Source organism: Mobula hypostoma, chromosome 1, assembly GCF_963921235.1.
Source record: "Mobula hypostoma chromosome 1, sMobHyp1.1, whole genome shotgun sequence".
NCBI classification, from domain to species: Eukaryota; Metazoa; Chordata; class Chondrichthyes; order Myliobatiformes; family Myliobatidae; genus Mobula; species Mobula hypostoma.
The window spans coordinates 73769525-73789917 of NC_086097.1; the positions used below are offsets into that span (position 1 = coordinate 73769525).

Here is a 20393-nt window from a genome sequence, read left to right on the forward strand (position 1 = left end):
CTTATGCCACTTAGAACCACTTGTGAAAATCTAAGCATGTTTTTGGGTAGACTGAAATTCACTTATTTTCATATGCCTGACTGAGGATGCAAGGAACTGTCAATGGATAGTCAAGATGGAAAAGAAAATATTATTATAAGCACATCCACCATCAGCATCCTAGCAAAATAAATGAGGTTTTCATTTGAATAAATCAAAACAGGTTACAGCATTTTAAATCAGAAGTAAAATGTTCTCTTAAAGAATTATTTACTTTGTTGGGACAATACGTGAACAACTTATAATTAATAAATAACAGCTTTATTGAGGCATGAACTTCATTAAATTTTCTCAAGCTTGACAGCATGTGATTTGAATAAATACATAAATTGCATTTATTGTGAAGGTACCTGGTTGGAATGTGTCACAATCAGAGTCCTTTGCTCTGGAAAGTTATGATACAGATTAGAAATTATCTGCACGGCCACATCAGTTTTTCCTGTACCTGGTGGTCCTACAACCTGAAACGTAGAACAACAAGCAACCATCACAGCAGAATTAACTTGGCCCACAAAATTGGTTAAAATTAGAAAAGTTTGAATTAGGAAGAGCAAAATGATACCATTGTAAGGCCTGGTTGCATGCCAGCTCGAATTGCTTCTATCTGTGTAGGTGTAAATTGAATTGTGTTTCTGAAATTAAAAGATTGAATGCAGATAAAAATGTGCTTATAAACAACATACACATTGTAATCACAAGAAAAAATATCAGTTGGATTTACTAGTTTGCATGTCCTGTATTCGGGGTCACAACACCCTCAGTGTCCAATATCTCCATTTCTGGATCTTCCACATCTCTTCATAAGATACAGTCATGTCTGCCTTCCACAGCCGTTCTATTGCTATCATGTTTCTGAGTTGATGTTCCAATACTCTCAACTGTTGCTAACAAACCCTATTTTTAAACCCAACTGTCCAAAATGCTTCCTTCCACCCACTGATAGCTTAGACTTTTTAATACAGTTGAGTGCTGATAAGGTGAATTCCATTTGTCCAAAGTAGTAGCTGACCTTAAACAGGGACGTGACCCTGCTCCCAGAGGGTTGACATGGTATTTATTCACTGGTTTTCTAACTTTTCCATTTCTCAAACACATTGATTTGTTAAAAATGTATTACATTCCACAATTTAAGAATCATAATTATTTAATTGCCAGTATGTGAAACATATCAGAATTGATTAGTTTGATGCCAAGCATAAAACACAAGACAATACAATACGATAAAAGACAAACCATAACAGACAACTCAATAGTATCCAATAATTTACAAGATAATAGTGCGAATGGCCATGAGCAGTCAATGATTTTCAAAGGAACAATTAACAAGATATTTTTAAAAAGACAGGAAGGAACTAACTTGAAGAAAACATTCTACACGGTAAAATAACTGATCAAATATGTTCACTTAGATGGTTGCAAGAAATTTGCAAGTGCTAACATTTCTATGAAAGGGAACATAGCCACCACCATTCTCTGACATTGCCAAGCCATTTGGAAACAGTCTAATGTCTCAAACACAGAAGAAAATACAGAAACACTGTAATTTCAGATTCCTTATCCATGAGATGAAGTCTTCACACTTCTTTGCTTGCTTCAAAATATAACATTTGTAATATTAAACATCCAATTTGAAATAGAAGAAAATGAAGTAGAACATTACCGGGAAATGCTAATTTTTAAAAATCAGAACAGTAAAAAATATTTAGTTTGGTATGTTGATGAACATTTAGTTAGAAAATGTTAGGGAAGATAACTGTGATTCAGGGATTTACTTTAAAGACGATAGACAAGAAAAAAATATTTTGGTAGGAGTTGTAACAGTCCATTGTAAAAGCTCTTGGGTTGTTCCACTGCTAATATCTCCATTCAAGTCCCCTGAGGATACAGTTGCCAGTTAGTGAGTGAATCCATACAACAGAAAACCCCACCCCTAGTTTTCCTTGCCAAGTTAACATTTACCAATCTATCTGCTCGTATTACAGAGGTAGAAGAGACCATTGCAGAGCTCTATGGATATGGAACAGCATTGTTATGCTGAAAACACCATGTGTTGTCTGGGAATAAATTTATGTAAGCTAAAATTCTAGCAGCTTTAACTAGACAACAGTTGATCAGCACAGCAGTTGGATTCTATCACAATCAATAGCCTGATGGAATAAAGTTACAGCTTAACCTTACCATCACGGATGCCAATCTGGTTCAATAAGCAGTGCTGGGCACCTTGTAGGGAGTACTGAGAAGTGCCCCTAAAATAATTAGTCAACTATGTATAACTATAACACAAGGCTACGTAAATGACGAATAGCAAAAGCAGCATTCTATCAATAGGGGCATGTGATTCTACCCTCAATAGATAAAATCTAAAGTTTAATGTTGTCCTTAATTAACTCAGAAGCAATAGGTTAATAAACATCTATATTTGTGAAGATGGTGCTTAGAATACAAATGCATAAGAGAAAGATGAAGGGATTGTAACTACTTTATGATAAAAGAACTAAATGAATAATTCATCTTGGCTTCCTCCTGAAGTCAGTCTTCAGCCAATTTGATTTATTCCAGGTCATAAGATGAAGTTCATTATCCTAATGCAGGCGAATAAGATTAGCATACATCCTAGCCATGGGTCAGCATGGATGTGGTGGGCCAAAGGGCCTGTTTCTGTGCTGTACAACTCTGTGAAATTGATGAGAATACTAGAAACAGCAAAGGCCATAAACCCTGATTTGGTGCTGGCTACAATGATGAAATGCCAATAATTCTGTTACAATGGTTACATCACTAGCATCTGTGGCACAGTGTTGCAAAATTTTCTACTGTATGTATCATATGAGCAAATGCAGGACAACTGGTCAGTCATTGTCGCATCAACCTACCCTTAACATCAACCAATGTATTGATTGAAGCTACTGACAACAGTGTTTTCAGATAGCACTAAGTTATCATTAACCAGTTTGGACTTCCCCCAGGAGTCTTTGGTTCCAAACTTCATTACAGCTTAGATCCAAACACAAACATACAGATGAATTCCAGAGGTGAGGCACATGAATGACCTGAATATTAAGACAGCATGCATCCTTCCCTTTCATGTCTACTGGCTTTAATTTTGCAAGGGAATCAAATCAAGGAACCCTTGCAAAATTAAAGCCAGTGGACGTGAGAGGGAAAGATAACCACAAATGCAGTTATAAAAAGTGGTAAAGAAGATTATTAGAGGATAATTGTGCAGGAGTTCAAGGATATGTCATTGGCCCAACAACCTTTGGTTGTTTCATCAATGACTCTCATTTGAACTTTATTGTAAATGTGGACGCAGTGTTCAGCTCTTACTGCAACTCTCTAGGCAAGAGACATCTTGTCCACAGGCATCAACTCTTGGACAAATTTAGATTTCTGCTATGAAGTGGCAAGCAAGCGTTATAACTCAAGAATCAGGCAACTGATCATGTCCATCTGGCAAGTCTGTTTGGCTCCCCATTCCCCCATCTGGGATCACCAAAAATCAGAAAGTTTATAGGACTTACCACAAAATAGTCACTCAGAGATAAAACATTCTGCAGAGTCTCTCCCAACTTTTAAGTCTTTCCACTATCTACAAGGCACAAATCAGGAGGATCCCAGAAAACTTCCCACTTGCCTGGATGACAACAGGTAAAATACTCACCAAACCCCAATAATCAGTGTAAAGCTAAATGTTACACTGGAATCTCATCCAGCACGTTCAATGATTATTTTCTATGTTCCAATGGACTGTGGCTTCAGTGTGTGGCTGCGTGAACTAAGAGACAAACTAAAGTGAACATTGCCAAAGAGACTTTACTCACCTGGCTTGTATAGAACTGTACAGGTAACATTTCCTCATCACTGTGTTAAAAAACTTTTTACTCTCGATCCATAATCAACACATACATTGCAGTGACTTAAGGCAACAGCTCAACAACACATACGAGGAGTGATTGATAGGTTCGTGGCCTAAGGTAGAAGGAGCCAATTTTCGAAAACCTAGCACATTTATTTTTCAACATAGTCGCCTCCTACATTTACACACTTAGTCCAACAGTCGTGGAGCATACAGATCCCTTCTTTGTAGAAGTCGGCATCTTGGACCTCCACAAAGTGATCTACAGCAGGGGTGATTGATAAGTTTGTGGCCTAAGGTAGAAGGAGATGAGTTCTTAACTTCAAACTTACTGCACAATCACTCAAAGAGTTGAACTGCATGTGCATGTAACGAGAGCTGTATAACTCATCTCCTTCTACCTTAGGCCATGAACTTATCAATCACCCCTGGTGTGGACCACTTTCTGGAGGTCCATGACGCCGACTTCTACAAAGAAGGGATCTGTATGCTCCACGACCGCTGGACTAAGTATGTAAATGTAGGAGGGGACTATGTTGAAAAATAAATGTGCTAGGTTTTCTAAAATTGACTCCTTCTACCTTAGGCCACAAAATTATCAATCACCCCTCATATTTAAGAGGAATTAGAGAAAGGCAAGACATGTTGGCGTTGCCAGCAATGCAAAACGCTCAAGAATACAAAGTAGGAAATTAGGGCATTGTGTGTAGCTTTTAGCACTCAGTTATCCTGAAGTTAGTGGAACCATGATAAAAGGTACAAAGCTTCTTCTCAAGATAGATTGAGCAGATTTAGATTTTTCTCTCTGGAGAGAAAAGAAAAAGATGAAACAACTGGGATGTTGAACATCGTGCACAATTTTGAAATGAAATGCTGATGACATTTTTAGATTCATTATAATAAATAAAAGGAGAAAATTTACAAACAATATTTTCATATTTGGAGTTGATACAACTTACTTAGGGCAGAACAGTTGGATCAGCACAACAACAAAACTTTAAAAGATCAAACTGAATAGGATTTTAGGGGAAAAAAGACAAAGGTATGGGCATGGAAAAAAACAGCAGAGACAGGGAAGTGAGGAGCTGGCACAGGGTAACGGCACCCATTTATATAAATGAAAATGAGAATTAATGAACAAGTCTAGCAGTAAGTTTAGTAATAAAAAGAGCTCAATGAAGCTACCATATAAATAAATTAGCTAAATTAAGATTGTAAATTTCATGACCTTTACCTCTTGGGTTGATTGTAGGGGTAAGGTCCTCTATTTGGAATTACATGAGGTTCAACTGTAAGTGTCTGATTCTCCTCTGTCTCATCACCACCACTCTCTCCTTTTCGTTTTTTCCCTTTACCAGTCTGTACCGAAAATGTGATCCTGCAGTTTCAGGAGAAAAATATTCATATTTTTCCTTAAAAGATTATGACATATTTTCACTTACTGGATAATTATTCTGCATTAGCTTTTATGATGCATAATTCCTGCAGGCTGATATGGCAAGACCACAACAAAATACTGACAATTAGAGGAAACTCTGGAGATTTTAATATTTATATTTGCAAAAGAACTTTATACTTATGCAAAGATTTCTCATTTTAAAATATTTCAAACTATAATTTTACCTGAAGGGAGGTTTCTGCAGAGCAGAGCTTTCTACCGTAGATTTAATTGTACACCCAGGAAAACTAGCTTTCAGGTGATCCATTGAGAAGAAGGTGTCATTAAAGTCCAGCGAGACAATCTGATTTGGCATTTTAGAATAATGAGCACTTCCTGGATCTCCATATCCAAGGATAATGTCATGAAGCCAGTCAGGAACGACACACTCTGTGTTCATTAGGTGCCGGATAGTCTCAAGCACTGCCTGGAAATGAAATACATTTTTTTTATGAAGTCACTCTAAACAAAAGCCACCACATGAAATATAAAGGAAATACTTGCTTAAAGTTGAGACCTAACCATCGATCTAACATGACTAAGTGGGAAAGCATAGAGTTATACTTACAACATCTGTAAATAATGTGGTAATTCCAGAGACTATTAATACTGTTATAAACACTGAGCTTTTCTTTAAATTTTACAAGTTTTGGGGTCTAATTATTTATGAAAGAAAAGGAAACGAAAGTCATGATTTCTTTGATGACAACGGAAACCGTGAATATGATCAGGTGAAATCTTCAAGATAAACCAGGCTAAATATAAGTCCTGATGAAGGGTCTCGGCCTGAAACGTCAACTGTGCTTCTTCCTATACATGCTGTCTGGCCTGCTGCATTCCACCAGCATTTTGTGTGTGTTGCTTAAATATTGTTAGTTTACAGGGAAAGTGCACAGGCAAAGAGAATATGAGAATAGAATGGAAGTTAACATAAAACGGAGCCCAAAAATCATCCATAATTATGGGAATATTAAGTAGATGGTGAGTGGCACATTGGGAGCTACAAGGGACAAAGTAGATGACATTTGGTCAAAGGCACCAAGCAAGACTAGAATACCCAACAGAGTGAGTAAACTCCTCCTGTGTCTAAACAAATTAGTGACCCAGAGAAATTTAGGCTGCAGTGGTCTGCCTTTCAAAGTTAAAACAATTAACTTATTTTTTTTTAACAATTACTTTTACACATTATCCCTATTAAATGGCTAAACATTATAAGGCATTTTATGTGAGAAGTATCCAAGAAAATTATACCTGGAGGAATAAGAGGATACTAGAGCAGTAAACAAAACCTTAAGTTAAAAAGTTTTAAGAAGTGGCATAACAGATAGCAGGAAGATAGAGAAGTCTAAGAAAGGAATTACAGAGCTTAAGGCCATGGAGACTGGAAGTATGACCACAGACGATGATTTCTGGGATGAAAGATTATGAGGAATAGGAAGGAAAATGGTGCCGAGACCAAGATCAGATCTGTCATGATCTTAAAGAAGAAATGAACAGACAAAACTTTGAAAGATTAGGGTGTTGAAGACTAAGGGAATTGTTAAGATATCCCTGAAGGGATGTAGCCCTGATTGTTGATAGAGGCAACAGATGATATCACTGGGGCCTTGACAATTACCTTTGTGTGCTCTATAGCCATGGGCAAGATCCTGGAGGACTGGTGACAAGCTAATGTTACTCCATTACTCAAGAGGAGAAACAGGGATAATCTTGGAAGCTATTCGCTGGTGCATCTCACGTCAGCGGTGGGGAAGTTGTTAGAGAGGATTCTTAGAGATAGAATTTATTAGCAACCGGAAACCCATGACTTGACAGTCAGCTCAGTTTTGTACAAGGCAAGTTGTGTCTTACTAACTTGATTGAGATTTTTGAAAAGATGACATAGGTGAGAGATGAAGGTGGAGCTATGAATGTTGTCTACAAAGAATTTTGTAAGGCATTTGCTAAGTCCCTTATGGGAGGCTCATCTAAAAAATTAAAATGCAAGAGATCCATAGTGAATAGACCATTTGAATTCAGAGTTAACTTCCTGTAAAAGACAGAGTGTACTAGTCAATGGTATTTATTCTGACTGGAGATGCGTGACTCATGGTGTTCTACAGGGACTTCCGCTGTTTGTAAAAAAACACTCAGTAGACACTTAATTAGGTAAACCTGTACATCTGCCTATTTATGCAAATATCTAATTAGCCAATCATGACGAACAGCATACACTGCAATGTTAATTTGGACATCAAGGCATCTACTTAAGTGATTAAAATCAAGGATGGGAGCAGACATTTTGAAAAGTTGTCGGGCTCAAAGGAGATGCAATACCATGAGGGAACTGGAAAATAACGATAAGACTACGACTACTACTTAGTTGGATGCCAATGGAGGTCAGCCAAAATGCAGTGGAAGTCGAATCTATAAGCAATGATGACACGAAGGATAAAAGAAGTGGATGAACCAAGGCATAGGCAGAAACGGGCAGTCCAAATGATAACATGGATAAATGACTCGAAACTCATCTCAGGTTTAAGTACAACACAAATGTCAGGATCAGTCTGGTTCAGATCCACAGTAGGTCACAAGCCTTGTGGTCAACATGAGCTTGATGAGGTATGATGGGAAAGATGCAAGTTCAGAGCAAGGGCAGAGATAAACCTTACAAAATTTTGCCTAACTGGCTTGGAAAACAGCAAAGGCAGTTGCTGAGAGTCCTTAGGTGCAATGATGTACCCATGCGTTCTTCATAGTTATTACTGAAACTGGAGATGCAGCAGAGAGAACAATGTGATGGAATGAGATAACTTGCAAGATGAAAAACAGAGATCTTGTAGTCCTAAAGATGCTGGATCCCAAAAAAGCACTTTATGCGGTTTAGCCAGATCTGCTAATCCAATTATCTATCATCATTTAAGTCTATATTTAAGTGCTTGAACTCAAGAAGACAAAGTCAAAAACTGTAAATACCAGGGATTGTGTGTTTTAAGGAGACTGACTGAAATTCAAAGCGGGTGCATAATTAGATAGGTAGCTGCAGAAATGTTGCCCAAATGGAGATATAAAGACATGCACAGTAAAACTCACATATTCTAGCATCCAATTATTTAGAAATCCTGATCGTCCGATATCTGGCTAACTTATTAAGCAGACATAGGAGCAAGGGGCCTTGAGTGCAAATACTATGTCCAGCCAGAACCAGCAGAATGGAAACGGCCAAGGCCAAGGTCTGGACTGTGGGACAGTTATGTGGCTTGAGCTGGGTGTTGGGGGTCTACAAGGACACAATAAACTCACCATTAAATATTATGAAAATGAAGGTTGGTTCAATCTTAAATAAGTTAACAAAATAAAACACAAAAATCTAGGTTTTGTTCAGAAGGAATACATGTCACTTTTTAATTTTATATTCAATGAACCATTAAATCCAAACAACCATTAAATTAATTTACTTTGGAGACCAAAAATGCTTTATGAAATGAAGAAGCTTTAAATGACAAGAGCTTTGTGACTTCTGTTGATTTTTCTTCTGCCCTTTTATTCTGAACCTCAATTTCTTGTTGATCTCTCCTGCTCTGAGTGTAGAAGGTTAGAGACCAAGTGATTAAGAAATGCTTATACCTTTCATACTGACAAACATGTGATGCTCCAAGATAGTCATTTTTTGTTTCATTTTCAAGCAGGAAGTTGAGCAATATTTGAGCAATGCAAAGTTCATCATCCCCCCTCTAGTAATTACAAAGAACACACTCTTTCTTACAGAACTCTCTTGAACCACTGGCAATATATAATTAAATGGCTCACTTGCCATTTGAGAAACATACATACAGATTCTAAACTGAAGTCACATAAGAGAAAAACAATCACAGGAATGTACTGTGGTGCTAGAAAGTATATGAACCTCGTAGAATTTTCTCTATTTCTGCATAAATATTACCTAAGTGTGATCATATCATCATAAAAGTCCTAAAACTAGATAAAGAAAACCCAATTAAATAAATAACACAAAAAAAATTATATTTGTTCATTTATTTGTTGAGAAAAGTTATCCACTATTACATGTATTTGTTGGAAAAAAATATGTGAACCTTTGCTTTCAGTAACTAGTGTAACCCCCTTGTACAGCAGTAACTTCAATCAAACATTTCTGGTAACTATTGATCAGTCCTGCACATCTGCTTGGAGGAATTTGAGACCATTCCTCCATATAAAACTGTTTCAGTTCATCAATATTTCTGGGATACCTTGCATGAACAGTCCTCTTCGGCTCATGGCACAGAATCTCAATTAGGTTAAGATCTGGACTCTGACTTGGCCATTTCAAAACATGAATTTTCTTCTTTTTAAACCATTCTGTTGTTGATTTACTCTTCTGTTTCTGATCATTGTGACTGGGTCCTGAATTACCCCTATGAACTGTGCTTTTGAAAAGAGAGAGTTGTTCAACAGCAGATACCTAGTTAAAAAGAGAGAGAGAGAAAGAAAGAGAGAGAGAGGCGAAGATTGCTCACAGTTTGTTTATACTTTTTACAAGGACATTAGCAGTTTCCAAGTTCTTACAGAGAGAGAAGGGAGGAGCTGCTTGATGGACAGCTAGTATTCAGCACGGTGAGATACATAGAAGGTTAGCTGTTAGACCTACAGACACATGGTTTTGGACACTGAATGAGCTTTGTTGTACCCACAGAAAAGGTGGGTTTTGGAGGATCGATCGGTGGCTCTCACAGTGTGAAAGGGGTGTGACCGGTGGGGAGTTATTCGTGTGTCCAACCCTCGCCTGGGTTGATAATTCCAGCACAGAAGAACGATCCCCTTTGTTGTGGTCACAGTCAGTGATTTCTAAAGGATTACGGAGGACAACGGGAAGATCGACGGCGTCAGCTCACCTGAAGACTCAAATCTCTCCCTCTCTGTCTCTCTCCATCACTACTTAACTACTTGGTATCATGGATTCTTGATTACCTGACTGGCAGACCACAGTACGTGTGCTTGCAACACTGTGTGTCCGACAGAGTGATCAGCAGATGGGGCTCCACAGAGGACTGTCTTGTCTCCCTTTCTCTTCATCATTTACACCTCGGACTTCAACTACTGCACAGAGTCTTGTCATCTTCAGAAGTTTTCTGATGACTCTGCCATAGTTGGATGCATTAGCAAGGGAGATGAGGTTGAGTACAGGGCTATGGTAGGAAACTTTGTCATATGGTGTGAGCAGAATTATCTGCAGCTTAATGTGAAAAAGACTAAGGAGCTGGTGGTAGACCTGAGGAGAGCTAAGGTACCGGTGATTCCTGTTTCCATCCAGGGGGTCAGTGTGGACATGGTGGAGGATTACAAATACCTGGGGATACGAATTGACAATAAACTGGACTGGTCAAAGAACACTGAGGCTGTCTACAAGAAGGGTCAGAGCCGTCTCTATTTCCTGAGGAGACTGAGGACCTTTAACATCTGCCGGACAATGCTGAGGATGTTCTACGAGTCTGTGGTGGCCAGTGCTATCATGTTTGCTGTTGTGTGCTGGGGCAGCAGGCTGAGGGTAGCAGACACCAACAGAATCAACAAACTCATTCGTAAGGCCAGTGATGTTGTGGGTTGGAACTGAACTCTCTCACTGTGGTGTCTGAAAAGAGGATGCTGTCTAAGTTGCATGCCATCTTGGTCAATGTCTCCCATCCACTACATAATGTACTGGGTGGGCACAGGAGTACATTCAGCCAGAGACTCATTCCTCCGAGATGCAGCACAGAGCATCATAGGAAGTCATTCCTGCCTGTGGCCATCAAACTTTACAACTCCTCCCTTGGAGGGTCAGACACCCTGAATTGATAGGCTGGTCCTGGACTTATTTCAAAATTTACTGGCATAATTTACATATTACTATTTAACTATTTGTGGTTCTATTACTATTTATTATTTATGGTGCAACTGTAATGAAAACCAATTTCCCCGGGATCAATAAAGTATGACTATGACTATAACTAACTCAATACCACAAACTGAACTGAACTTTACTCATTTTCGTAAGACTATCTATTTACCCCTAGACTTGAAGAGGCTTGGTTTTTATATACATTTCCACATTTACTTATATAAAATCATTGCTAACCTGTTTTATATATCTAATTTTATACTACTGTATTGCGTAGTTACTAATAAATACCATTAGTTAATAGCAATACTGGACTCCAAAGTGTTTTCCATTTCTGCTGGTTCTTTAACCCGTCACGGGGTATGTGACAAAATTGGGGCCTACGTCCGAGATATGAACAAATTGGTTGGAGGGCTTGTTTGAGTTGATTGGGGAGAATCACTTTTGATTTGCTTGTGTGGAAAAACAGCAGACATGGTTGTTCCGGATTTTCTGGCAGGGCCAGACCCTGTGGTTTTGAAGAGAGCTAAAAAGGAAGAGTTGCGGAAAATTGTTGAGGAACTGGAACTTAAGATGGTAAAGAAGGGTATGACTAAGGTAGAAATTCAGAGAAAAATAGTTGACTATTTTATTTCGATGAAGCAATTTACGGAGGATGTATTGAAAATGTTCGTGGAAGGTAAACCTACTGAAGCTTCAGTTGGCAAAATTAAAAATGGAGCATGAATTGCGATTAAAATTGTTCGAGGTGGAAGAGGCTGATAAGCAGAGAGATTTTGAGAGGGAGATATTGCGGCAAGGAGGTCAAGTGCCACGCCGTGGTACTGAACAGGCAGCACCGTTTAATGTGAGCCAAGAAATTATGTTGGTACCTCCATTTGAGGAAACAGAAGTCGATAGGTATTTCCTACATTTTGAAAAAGTGGCCATATATTGGAAGTGGCCGAGAGATCATTGGGCTGTCCTGTTACAGAGTATGATTAAGGGGAAGGCTCGACGAGCGTATTGGGCGTTGTCTGTTGCAGACGCAAATGATTAATGATGTAGTGAAAGGTGCTGTACTTAAAGTTTACGAGTTGGTCCCGGAGACATACAGGCAAAGGTTCCGAAATTTGAGGAAGCCTTGGGACTGCACGTATTTAGAGTTTGCCCGTGAGATGCAGATGTACTTTGAATGCTGGTGTACCTCGAAAAGGGCAAGTGAGGATATTGACAACCTAAAAGAGTTGATATTGATTGAACAGTTTAAAGACTGCGTCCCTGATGGTAAAAGGACATCTTAGATGAGAAAGAGGCAGCGACACTGTCAGACTCTGCTAGGTTAGCAGACGAATATGCCTTAACTCATAAGGTTAGGTTTTTTCCGAAGAGGAGCTACCAAAAGGGTAATAGAGATAATCCACCGGCTAAACCAGAAAGTAAGCCAGGAACTAGAGACAAAAGTAAGGAGGAAGGAAAGCAGTTGGGGGAAAATTTCCCAGTTTCAAGTGTTACTTTTGTGGGAAACCTGGTCATGTGGTGTCCAATTGTCTTGCTATGAAAAGGGAAAAATGAAAAGAGAAAGAGAAAACCCCAAATGCCTGTGTTCAGACGGTTAAAACACCACTGAAGAAGGAGGGGTCTGACTGTGTTCAAGAGGGGCTCAAGAGATTTATTTCAAATGGGTTTGTGTCTGTGAAGGAGGGGTCAACCCCAGTTCCAATGAGAATCTGGAGAGATACTGGAGCTTTTCAGTCACTGATATTAAAGAGTGTTTTGGAATTTGGTGCTGAGACGGAGACTGGTGAAGTGAATATTATCAAAGGTATTGGAAAGGGGACTGAGGCTGTGCCTTTGCATAAGACAGTTTTGAAATGCGGTTTGGTATCCAGACCAGTCACAATAGGGGTACGATCTGAACTACCGATAGACAATGTTGATGTCTTACTCTGTAATGACCTTGCAGGTGGAAATGTTTACCCAGCAGTTCAGCTCACAAGTAAGCCTGCTGTTGCTGAGGACCCGCCCATAGATGCTGATGTGTATCCTGTCGACAAAGTCTGCTAATGCTAATGTTGATTTATCCAAGACTTTCCTACCGTCCCTATATCAACAGGACTTAGAGGGTAGTAAGGCTGGGGACAGTAAGGAGGGTGAGAAAGACTTGTCCTTATGAAGAAAGGAATTTATAGAGGAACAAAATAAGGATCCTGAAATTGTGGCTTTAAAAGAGACAGCTCTCTCTGAGGATGAAATTCAGAAAGAGACAGTGGGATATTACCTTAAAGATGGGGTGTTGATGAGGAAGTGGAGACCAGCCACTGTGCCTGCAAGTGAGGATTGGGCTATTGTGCATCAGGCAGTGGTTCCAAAGGTTTACAAGGGTGAAATTTTAAACCTGGCCCACAAGATGCCTTTAGGGGGACATTTTGGAGTAAAGAAGACAGTGCAGAGGATTATGAGGGAATTTTATTGGCCTAACGTGAGGAAAGATATTGTCAATTACTGCAGAGGGTGTCATACCACTTCGGCTGATACCTGCTTTTGGTGAACCATTTTCCAGGGTCATAGTGGATTGTGTAGGCCCATTGCCAAAGACTGCAGTTGGTCATCAGTACTTGTTAACAATTATGTGTGCTGCATCTAGGTTCCCTGAAGCCGTGCCTCTCAGAAACATCCAGGCCAAGATTGTGGTAAAGGCACTCAGCAAGTTTTTCGTACTGGTAAGTTTACCAAAAGAAATTCAATCTGACCAGGGTAGTAACTTTACTTCGAGAACATTCCAGCAAATAGTTTCTGATCTGGAAGCTAAACAAATTGTGTCATCTGCCTACCACCAGGAGTCTCAAGGGGCTTTGGAGCGGTTTCATTCCACTTTAAAGACCATGATTAAAACCTACTGTTATGAGAATGACAGGGACTGGGATGAAGGGATGCACTTATTACTTTTTGCCGTGAGAGACACCATTCAAGAGGCCCTGGGGTTCAGCCTGTTTGAGCTCATTTTCGGCCATAGGCCCAAAGGACGTCTGACCTTCCTCAGGGAGCAACGGTCTAACCCAAAAGTGTGTGTCAGCATGTTAGATTATGTTTTGAAATTTTGCGGAAGACTTAATAAAGCTTGAGACCTTGCCAAGAAAAATCTGCAAAACTCCCAAATTAAAATATAACATTGGTTTGATAAGAGAGTGAGGGAGCAGGTGTTCGAGGTTGGAGATAAGGTGCTGGTGCTGTTCTTCTTGGTGACCAACCCCCTCCAAACACAATTCCATGGACCATACCACATAATTAAGAAATCTGATTCTTTGAATTATGTTATCGAAACTCCCGACAGAAGGAAGGCGACCCGGGGGGACTTCCGGGTCATCAAGGGAATGGCGGCGTAAGGAAAAGGTCTCTCGACAAAAAAGAAGGTAAACTGCCCCAAAATCGAATTTAGACAAATACTTAATATTGCATAACTATATTAATAAAAGGGGCAAGGATGATGTCTAAGAACAAGAATAAAAAGTCCGCTTCGAAGGCTGATAAACATAAAGAGATGCAGCAAGGCGACGGGCCTAGCTCTCCCACGGCAAGCCAGGACGGAGATAATGAGGGGGAATCGGTGACTCTGTCTTTGATTCTCGGAGAGATTCGCGAGTTCCGACAAGATAACAGCAAACAGCTGGAAGATATTAAAGCAGAAATAGTAAAAACTAACTCGCGGATAGATGAAGCCGAAGCGAGGATTGTTGGAATTGAAGAGAAGCTACAAAACGCAGAGGAAGTGATAGCAGAAATGCTGGAGCTACAAGACCAACTCCAGTGGAAACTAATAGATCAAGAAGGCCGTTCGAGAAGGGAAAATGTGAGGATCTACGGAGTTCCCGAAGGAACCGAAGCTAAACCCGGATTGATGATTCCCTTCATAGAGAAGCTGCTTAGAGAGAACCTTGATATACCGGCTGCAAAAGACCTACAGATAGAAAGGGCTCACCGCGCATTGGCACCACAGCCTCCGGCAGGCGCCCAGTCCAGATCGATTCTGATCAGATTTCTCAATTACAGAACGAAGGAAGAGGTGCTTAAAAGAGCATGGCAAAAGAAAGGTTTCATGTGGAACAACTGCAAAATCAGTTTAGACCACGACTACGCACCGGGGATTCTTGCCAGACGGAAGGAATATACGGAAACACGGAGAGTCCTGAAGGAAAACAACATCAGATTCCAGACCCTGTATCCAGCTCGGCTGAGTCTTTTACGACGAAGGGACAAAAACTTACGCTACGGTGGAGGAGGCAACGTCGGACCTGGCGGACCGGGGACTACCTATTAAAGTTATCACCCAACCGGAGTCGCTACTGGAGAGGATTCGGCTGAAGTCGTGGCAGTTAGTGGGGCGAGGACGGTCCACTCGAACCAGAGTGTCAAACTACAAGGAAAAGCTGCAAATATTCAGACGCGAATGTACAGAGAATACAGATTAATTAAGAGAAATGACTGAAAAGAGTAAATCGGACTTAAAAGTAAAATGAAAACTGGTAATTGAAAATAAACTAGGCGGAATAACTTGAATGATAGCAATATGGTCGAGACATAAATAGGAGAAAATTCTCTTATGATTATTCAAACTGCTGAGGGCCCTCTAACACAGGGTGAAGATAGAGGTTATCCCTCTGAACTGAGGCGGGTCGGTGCTCAGGCCTCACTCGGAAGTCGGGGAAAATTTTCAAATGTTATACGTTCAGAAATGTCTAGGGTGTGGTTATATGTCTTGGTTTACTGTTGAGAAGGGATTGCTTACTGTTTGGTTAGAAAAGGAGAGTGCTTTTTTTCTACTAGAGAAAAATGCAAACTGAATTGGTAAAAATAATTTCCTATAATGTTAATGGGGTTTTGAATCCAATTAAAAGAAATAAGATTATGTCTAAATTGAAAAAAGAGAGGGCACAAATAGCTTTCCTCCAGGAAACACATATGAGCCAATCTGAACATGGAAAATTAAAAAGAATGGGCTTTAAGCATGTATTTTATTCACCATATAAATTGAGTCACAAAAGAGGGGTAGCTACTTTAATATCAAGTACTCTTAATTATGAACATATTTCAGAGACTAGACAAAGAAGGACGGTTTGTAAAAATCACAGGAAGAATAGAAGGTACAGAAATAACATTGCTGAATGTTTATGCTCCTCCAGATAGTGAATGGTCATTTTATAGACACATTTTTGACCTAATGGTCAGTTCTCGAGGGGTAGTAATTTGTGGAGGGGATTTTAATATTAGATTAAACCCTATATTAGATTCTTCAAGAATAGTTACTCAGAATAAACGTCTGACTCGGAAAGTGAATTCATTGATGGAGGAGTTGGGAATTATAGATGTCTGGAGGGAATTACACCCTACTAGTAAAGATTATACATATTACTCTTTCCCTCATTCAGCCTATTCAAGGATAGACTATTTCTTTATCTTAAATACAGATAGACTCAGGATAAAAAACTGTAATATTGCAACAATTGATCTGTCGGATCATAGCCCAGTCTCTATGTCTCTAATCCTGGAAAGGAAAATGAGGAAAACACTATGGAGGCTAAACTCACATATTTTATCAAATCTGGAATAAATGGATTGAATATATAACCCCAATGCGAGCAGACTTTAGATGACTCTCCTAATGATTTATATTGCTCTTCTCATCAACACAGTAATATTGCTAACGTAAGCACCCCTAGTCTAAATGTTTGTTGTTTTTTTTTGGAAAATAGAGAATTAACACAAGTAAAGGGAAAGATTTGGGAAAGGGATAAAAAAAAAATGAAAAAATTAAGTAAATAAGTACATAGGGATTGGATAACTATGTCTGCGGGCAGGAACAAGCACGAACAAATTGGGATATAAACACCTACAATGGTTGGTATATAGGCTTGTATGCAACATTTTGGACCAGTGGAAATGGTCCAGAAGGGTTGTATGGAAACTATTATTACCATTTTTCTTAACAACTAATTTCATTACTTAGCCTAATAGGTTAGATTTATCACAGTACATAATTATCTATTTAAATGTTTATTTTCCTTTTATATCATCTCAATGTCTACTTAAGAATGTATAAATAATTGTGGTTTTGTACATATAAAAAAAATGGAAAAGGTTATATGTGTGAAAAAAGTACATGATAATTGTGAATTCCTTATCCAAATAAAAATAAAATTAAAAAAAAAGGAAGGTGACCCAATTGGTACACTTAAATATGCTGAAGCCTTATTATGACTCTGAGACGGTACCAATAAGTACTGTTATGAAAACAAATGGGGCTGAGGAATTTGATAATGAGGGGCAAGATCATTTTAACAAACTGAATATTATATCAACAAGACTTGAGAATTCCACTATTTTGAAAGACCTTACTGATAAAAGTCTGGGATCTAGAGCCTATACAGAGAGAACAATTGCAAGAACTAATTAGCAAGCATAAAGATTTATTTCCTGACATTCCAAGACGGTGCACAGGTGCAGTGCATGACATCATTATAAATTCAGCCCAGCCCATTAAACAGCATCCTTACAGAATGAACTTTGAGAAAAGCAAAGGGGTTGAAAAGAAATTGGCTACATGCTAGCAACCGGTAGCATTAGGCAATCTACCTCAGACTGGGCGTTGCCCTGCGTTCTTGTGCCTAAACCAGACGGTAGCATGAGATTCTGTACTGACTACAGCAAAATCAATGCAATAACCAAGACAGATGCTTATCCTATCCCAAAAGTGGATGACTGTATTGATAAGGTGAGAAAGGCTAGGTACCTCACAAAAATCGATTTACTGAAAGGATATTGGTGTGTTCCTTTGACCGAAAGGGCCTAAGAAATCTCAATGTTTGTCACACCTTCGGGGCTGTAAGAATATAAAGTTTTACGCTTCGGGATGAAAAATGCTCCAGGAATATTTCAAAGAATGATCAATTCTGTGATTAGAGGATTAGAAAACACAGGGGCTTATATCGATGATTTAGTAGTCTGGAATGACACGTGGGAAGAGCATATTGCAGCGGTAGAAAAACTGTTTGACAAGGCTGTCCAAGGCTAATCTTACTGTGAACCTCACTAAAAGTGAGTTTGGCCATGCCACAGTTACATATCTGGGCTATGTAGTAGGCCAGGGGCAACTGGCTCCTGTACAGGCCAAGGTTCAAGCTACTGCTGAGGTTCCTGTTCCGACTGGCAAGAAAGCTTTAAGAAGGTCTCTAGGAATGGTTGGCTATTATCGTAAGTTTTGTAAGAACTTTGCTGATATCGCTCTCCCCCTCACAAAATTACTAGGGAAGAGTGAAAGATTTGTATGGAGTGAACTTTGCCAGGAGGCATTTGAACGTCTGAAAACCATCCTGTGTTCTCATCCTGTGCTCAAAGCACCTGATTTTTCCAAGCCATTTTCTATCGCAACAGATGCTGGTGACGGAACTGCTGGGGCGGTACTGTTACAGAAGGGTGTGGATGACATTGAACACCCAGTAGCTTATTTCTTAAAGAAATTTAATGGGCACCAGAAAAATTATTCCACTGTTGAAAAGGAATTGCTAGCACTTATTCTGGCTTTACAACATTTTGAAGTCTGTTTGTCCTGCTCAGAGACCACTTGTGGTTTACACAGATCACAATCCGTTGGTGTTTCTAACTAAGATGAAGGGTGTTTCCAACCAAGATGAAGGATAAGAATAGAAGGTTATTAAACTGGAGTCTGATATTGCAAGAATATGACCTGAAAATCAAACATGTGAAAGGTACTGACAATATTATAGCTGATTGTTTATCCAGATGTTAAGTCAGAAATTGTACACATTTTTACTCTGTTATCTGATGATCATACATGTATTGTTTCAAACTCTGTAATTTCCAGTTAAACTAAAATTTTGCCTGCGTCAAAATTTTTTCTAAAAGGAAGGGGGTGTGATGGGGTCCTGAATTACCCCTATGAACTGTGTTTTTGAAAAGAGAGAGAGAGTTGTTCAACACCAGACACCTTGTTAAAAAGAGAGAGAAAGAAAGAGAGAGAGAGAGGCGAAGACTGCTCACAGTTTGCTTATGCTTTCCAAGTTCTTACAGAGAGAGAAGGGAGGAGCTGCTTGATGGACAGCTGGAATTCAGCACGGTGAGATAAATAGAAGGTCAGCTGTAAGACCTACAGACACATAGTTTTGGACACTGAATGAGCTTTGTTGTGCCCACAGAAAAGGTGGGTTTTGGAGGATCGATCAGTGGCTCTCGCAGTGTGAAAAGGGTGTGACCAGTGGGGAGTTACTCATGTGTTCAACCCTCGCATGGGTTGATAATTCCACCACAGAAGAACGGTCCCCTTTGTTGTGGTCACAGTTGGTAACTTCTAAAGGATTTTGGAGGACAACAGGAAGATCGACGGTGTCAGCTCACCTAAAGACTCAAATCTCTCCCTCTCTCTCTCTCTCCATCACTACTGAACTCAATACCACGAACTGAACTGAACTTTACTCATCTTCGTAAGACTATCTATTTACCTCCAGACTTGAAGAGGCGTGGTTTTTATGTATATTTCCACATTTACTTATATATAATCATTGCTAACCTGTTTTATATATCTAATTTTATACTACTGTATTGCGTAGTTACGAATAAATACCATTAGTTAATAGCAATACTGGACTCCAAAGTGTTTTCCATTTCTGCTGGTTCTTTAATCCGTCATGGGGTATGTGACATCATTGTCTTGCTGCATCATCCAACTTCCATTAAGATTCAGGTGACAGACAGCTACCCTGACATTCTCCTGTAAAATGTCTTGATACAATTTTGAATTCGTTGTTCCCTTAAGCTGTTCAGACCCTGGGCAGCAAAGCAGTCCCAAACCGTGATGCTCTTTCCACCATGCTTCACAGTTACGAGGTTTTGGTGTTGGTGTGCAGTGTCCTTTTCCCTCCAAACATAGTGTGCGTTTTTGCCACAAAGTTCAACTTGAGTCTCATCTGTCCATAGAACATTGTCCCAGAAGTGTTGTGAAACGTTCAGGTGGTCTTTGCAAACTTGAGGTATGCAGCAATTTTTTTTGGAGAGCAGTGGTTTTCTCCATGGTGTCCTTCTATGGACACCATTCTTGTTCAGTGCTTTTCATATAGTGGACACATGAACAGAGACTTTAGCAAGTTCTAGAAATTCCTATAGGTCTTCTGCTGTTACTGGGTTATTTTTCACCTCCTTAAGCTTCGCATGTT

The 20393-nt window shown here is 39.4% G+C and overlaps 1 protein-coding gene across 4 annotated transcripts in view; it reads right to left on the reverse strand.

The window, feature by feature from the left end:
* Positions 1–20393, reverse strand: part of aqr (aquarius intron-binding spliceosomal factor) — an 88372-nt gene that overhangs the window by 30143 nt on the left and 37836 nt on the right. For all 4 annotated transcript variants that reach the window (XM_063050677.1, XM_063050687.1, XM_063050696.1 and 1 more), the window contains 4 exons: positions 5519–5760; positions 5130–5273; positions 602–671; positions 390–500 (listed from right to left, as the gene is read on the reverse strand). In XM_063050677.1, the coding sequence (XP_062906747.1) occupies positions 390–500; positions 602–671; positions 5130–5273; positions 5519–5760 (567 nt within the window). The remainder of the gene's footprint in view (positions 1–389; positions 501–601; positions 672–5129; positions 5274–5518; positions 5761–20393) is intronic.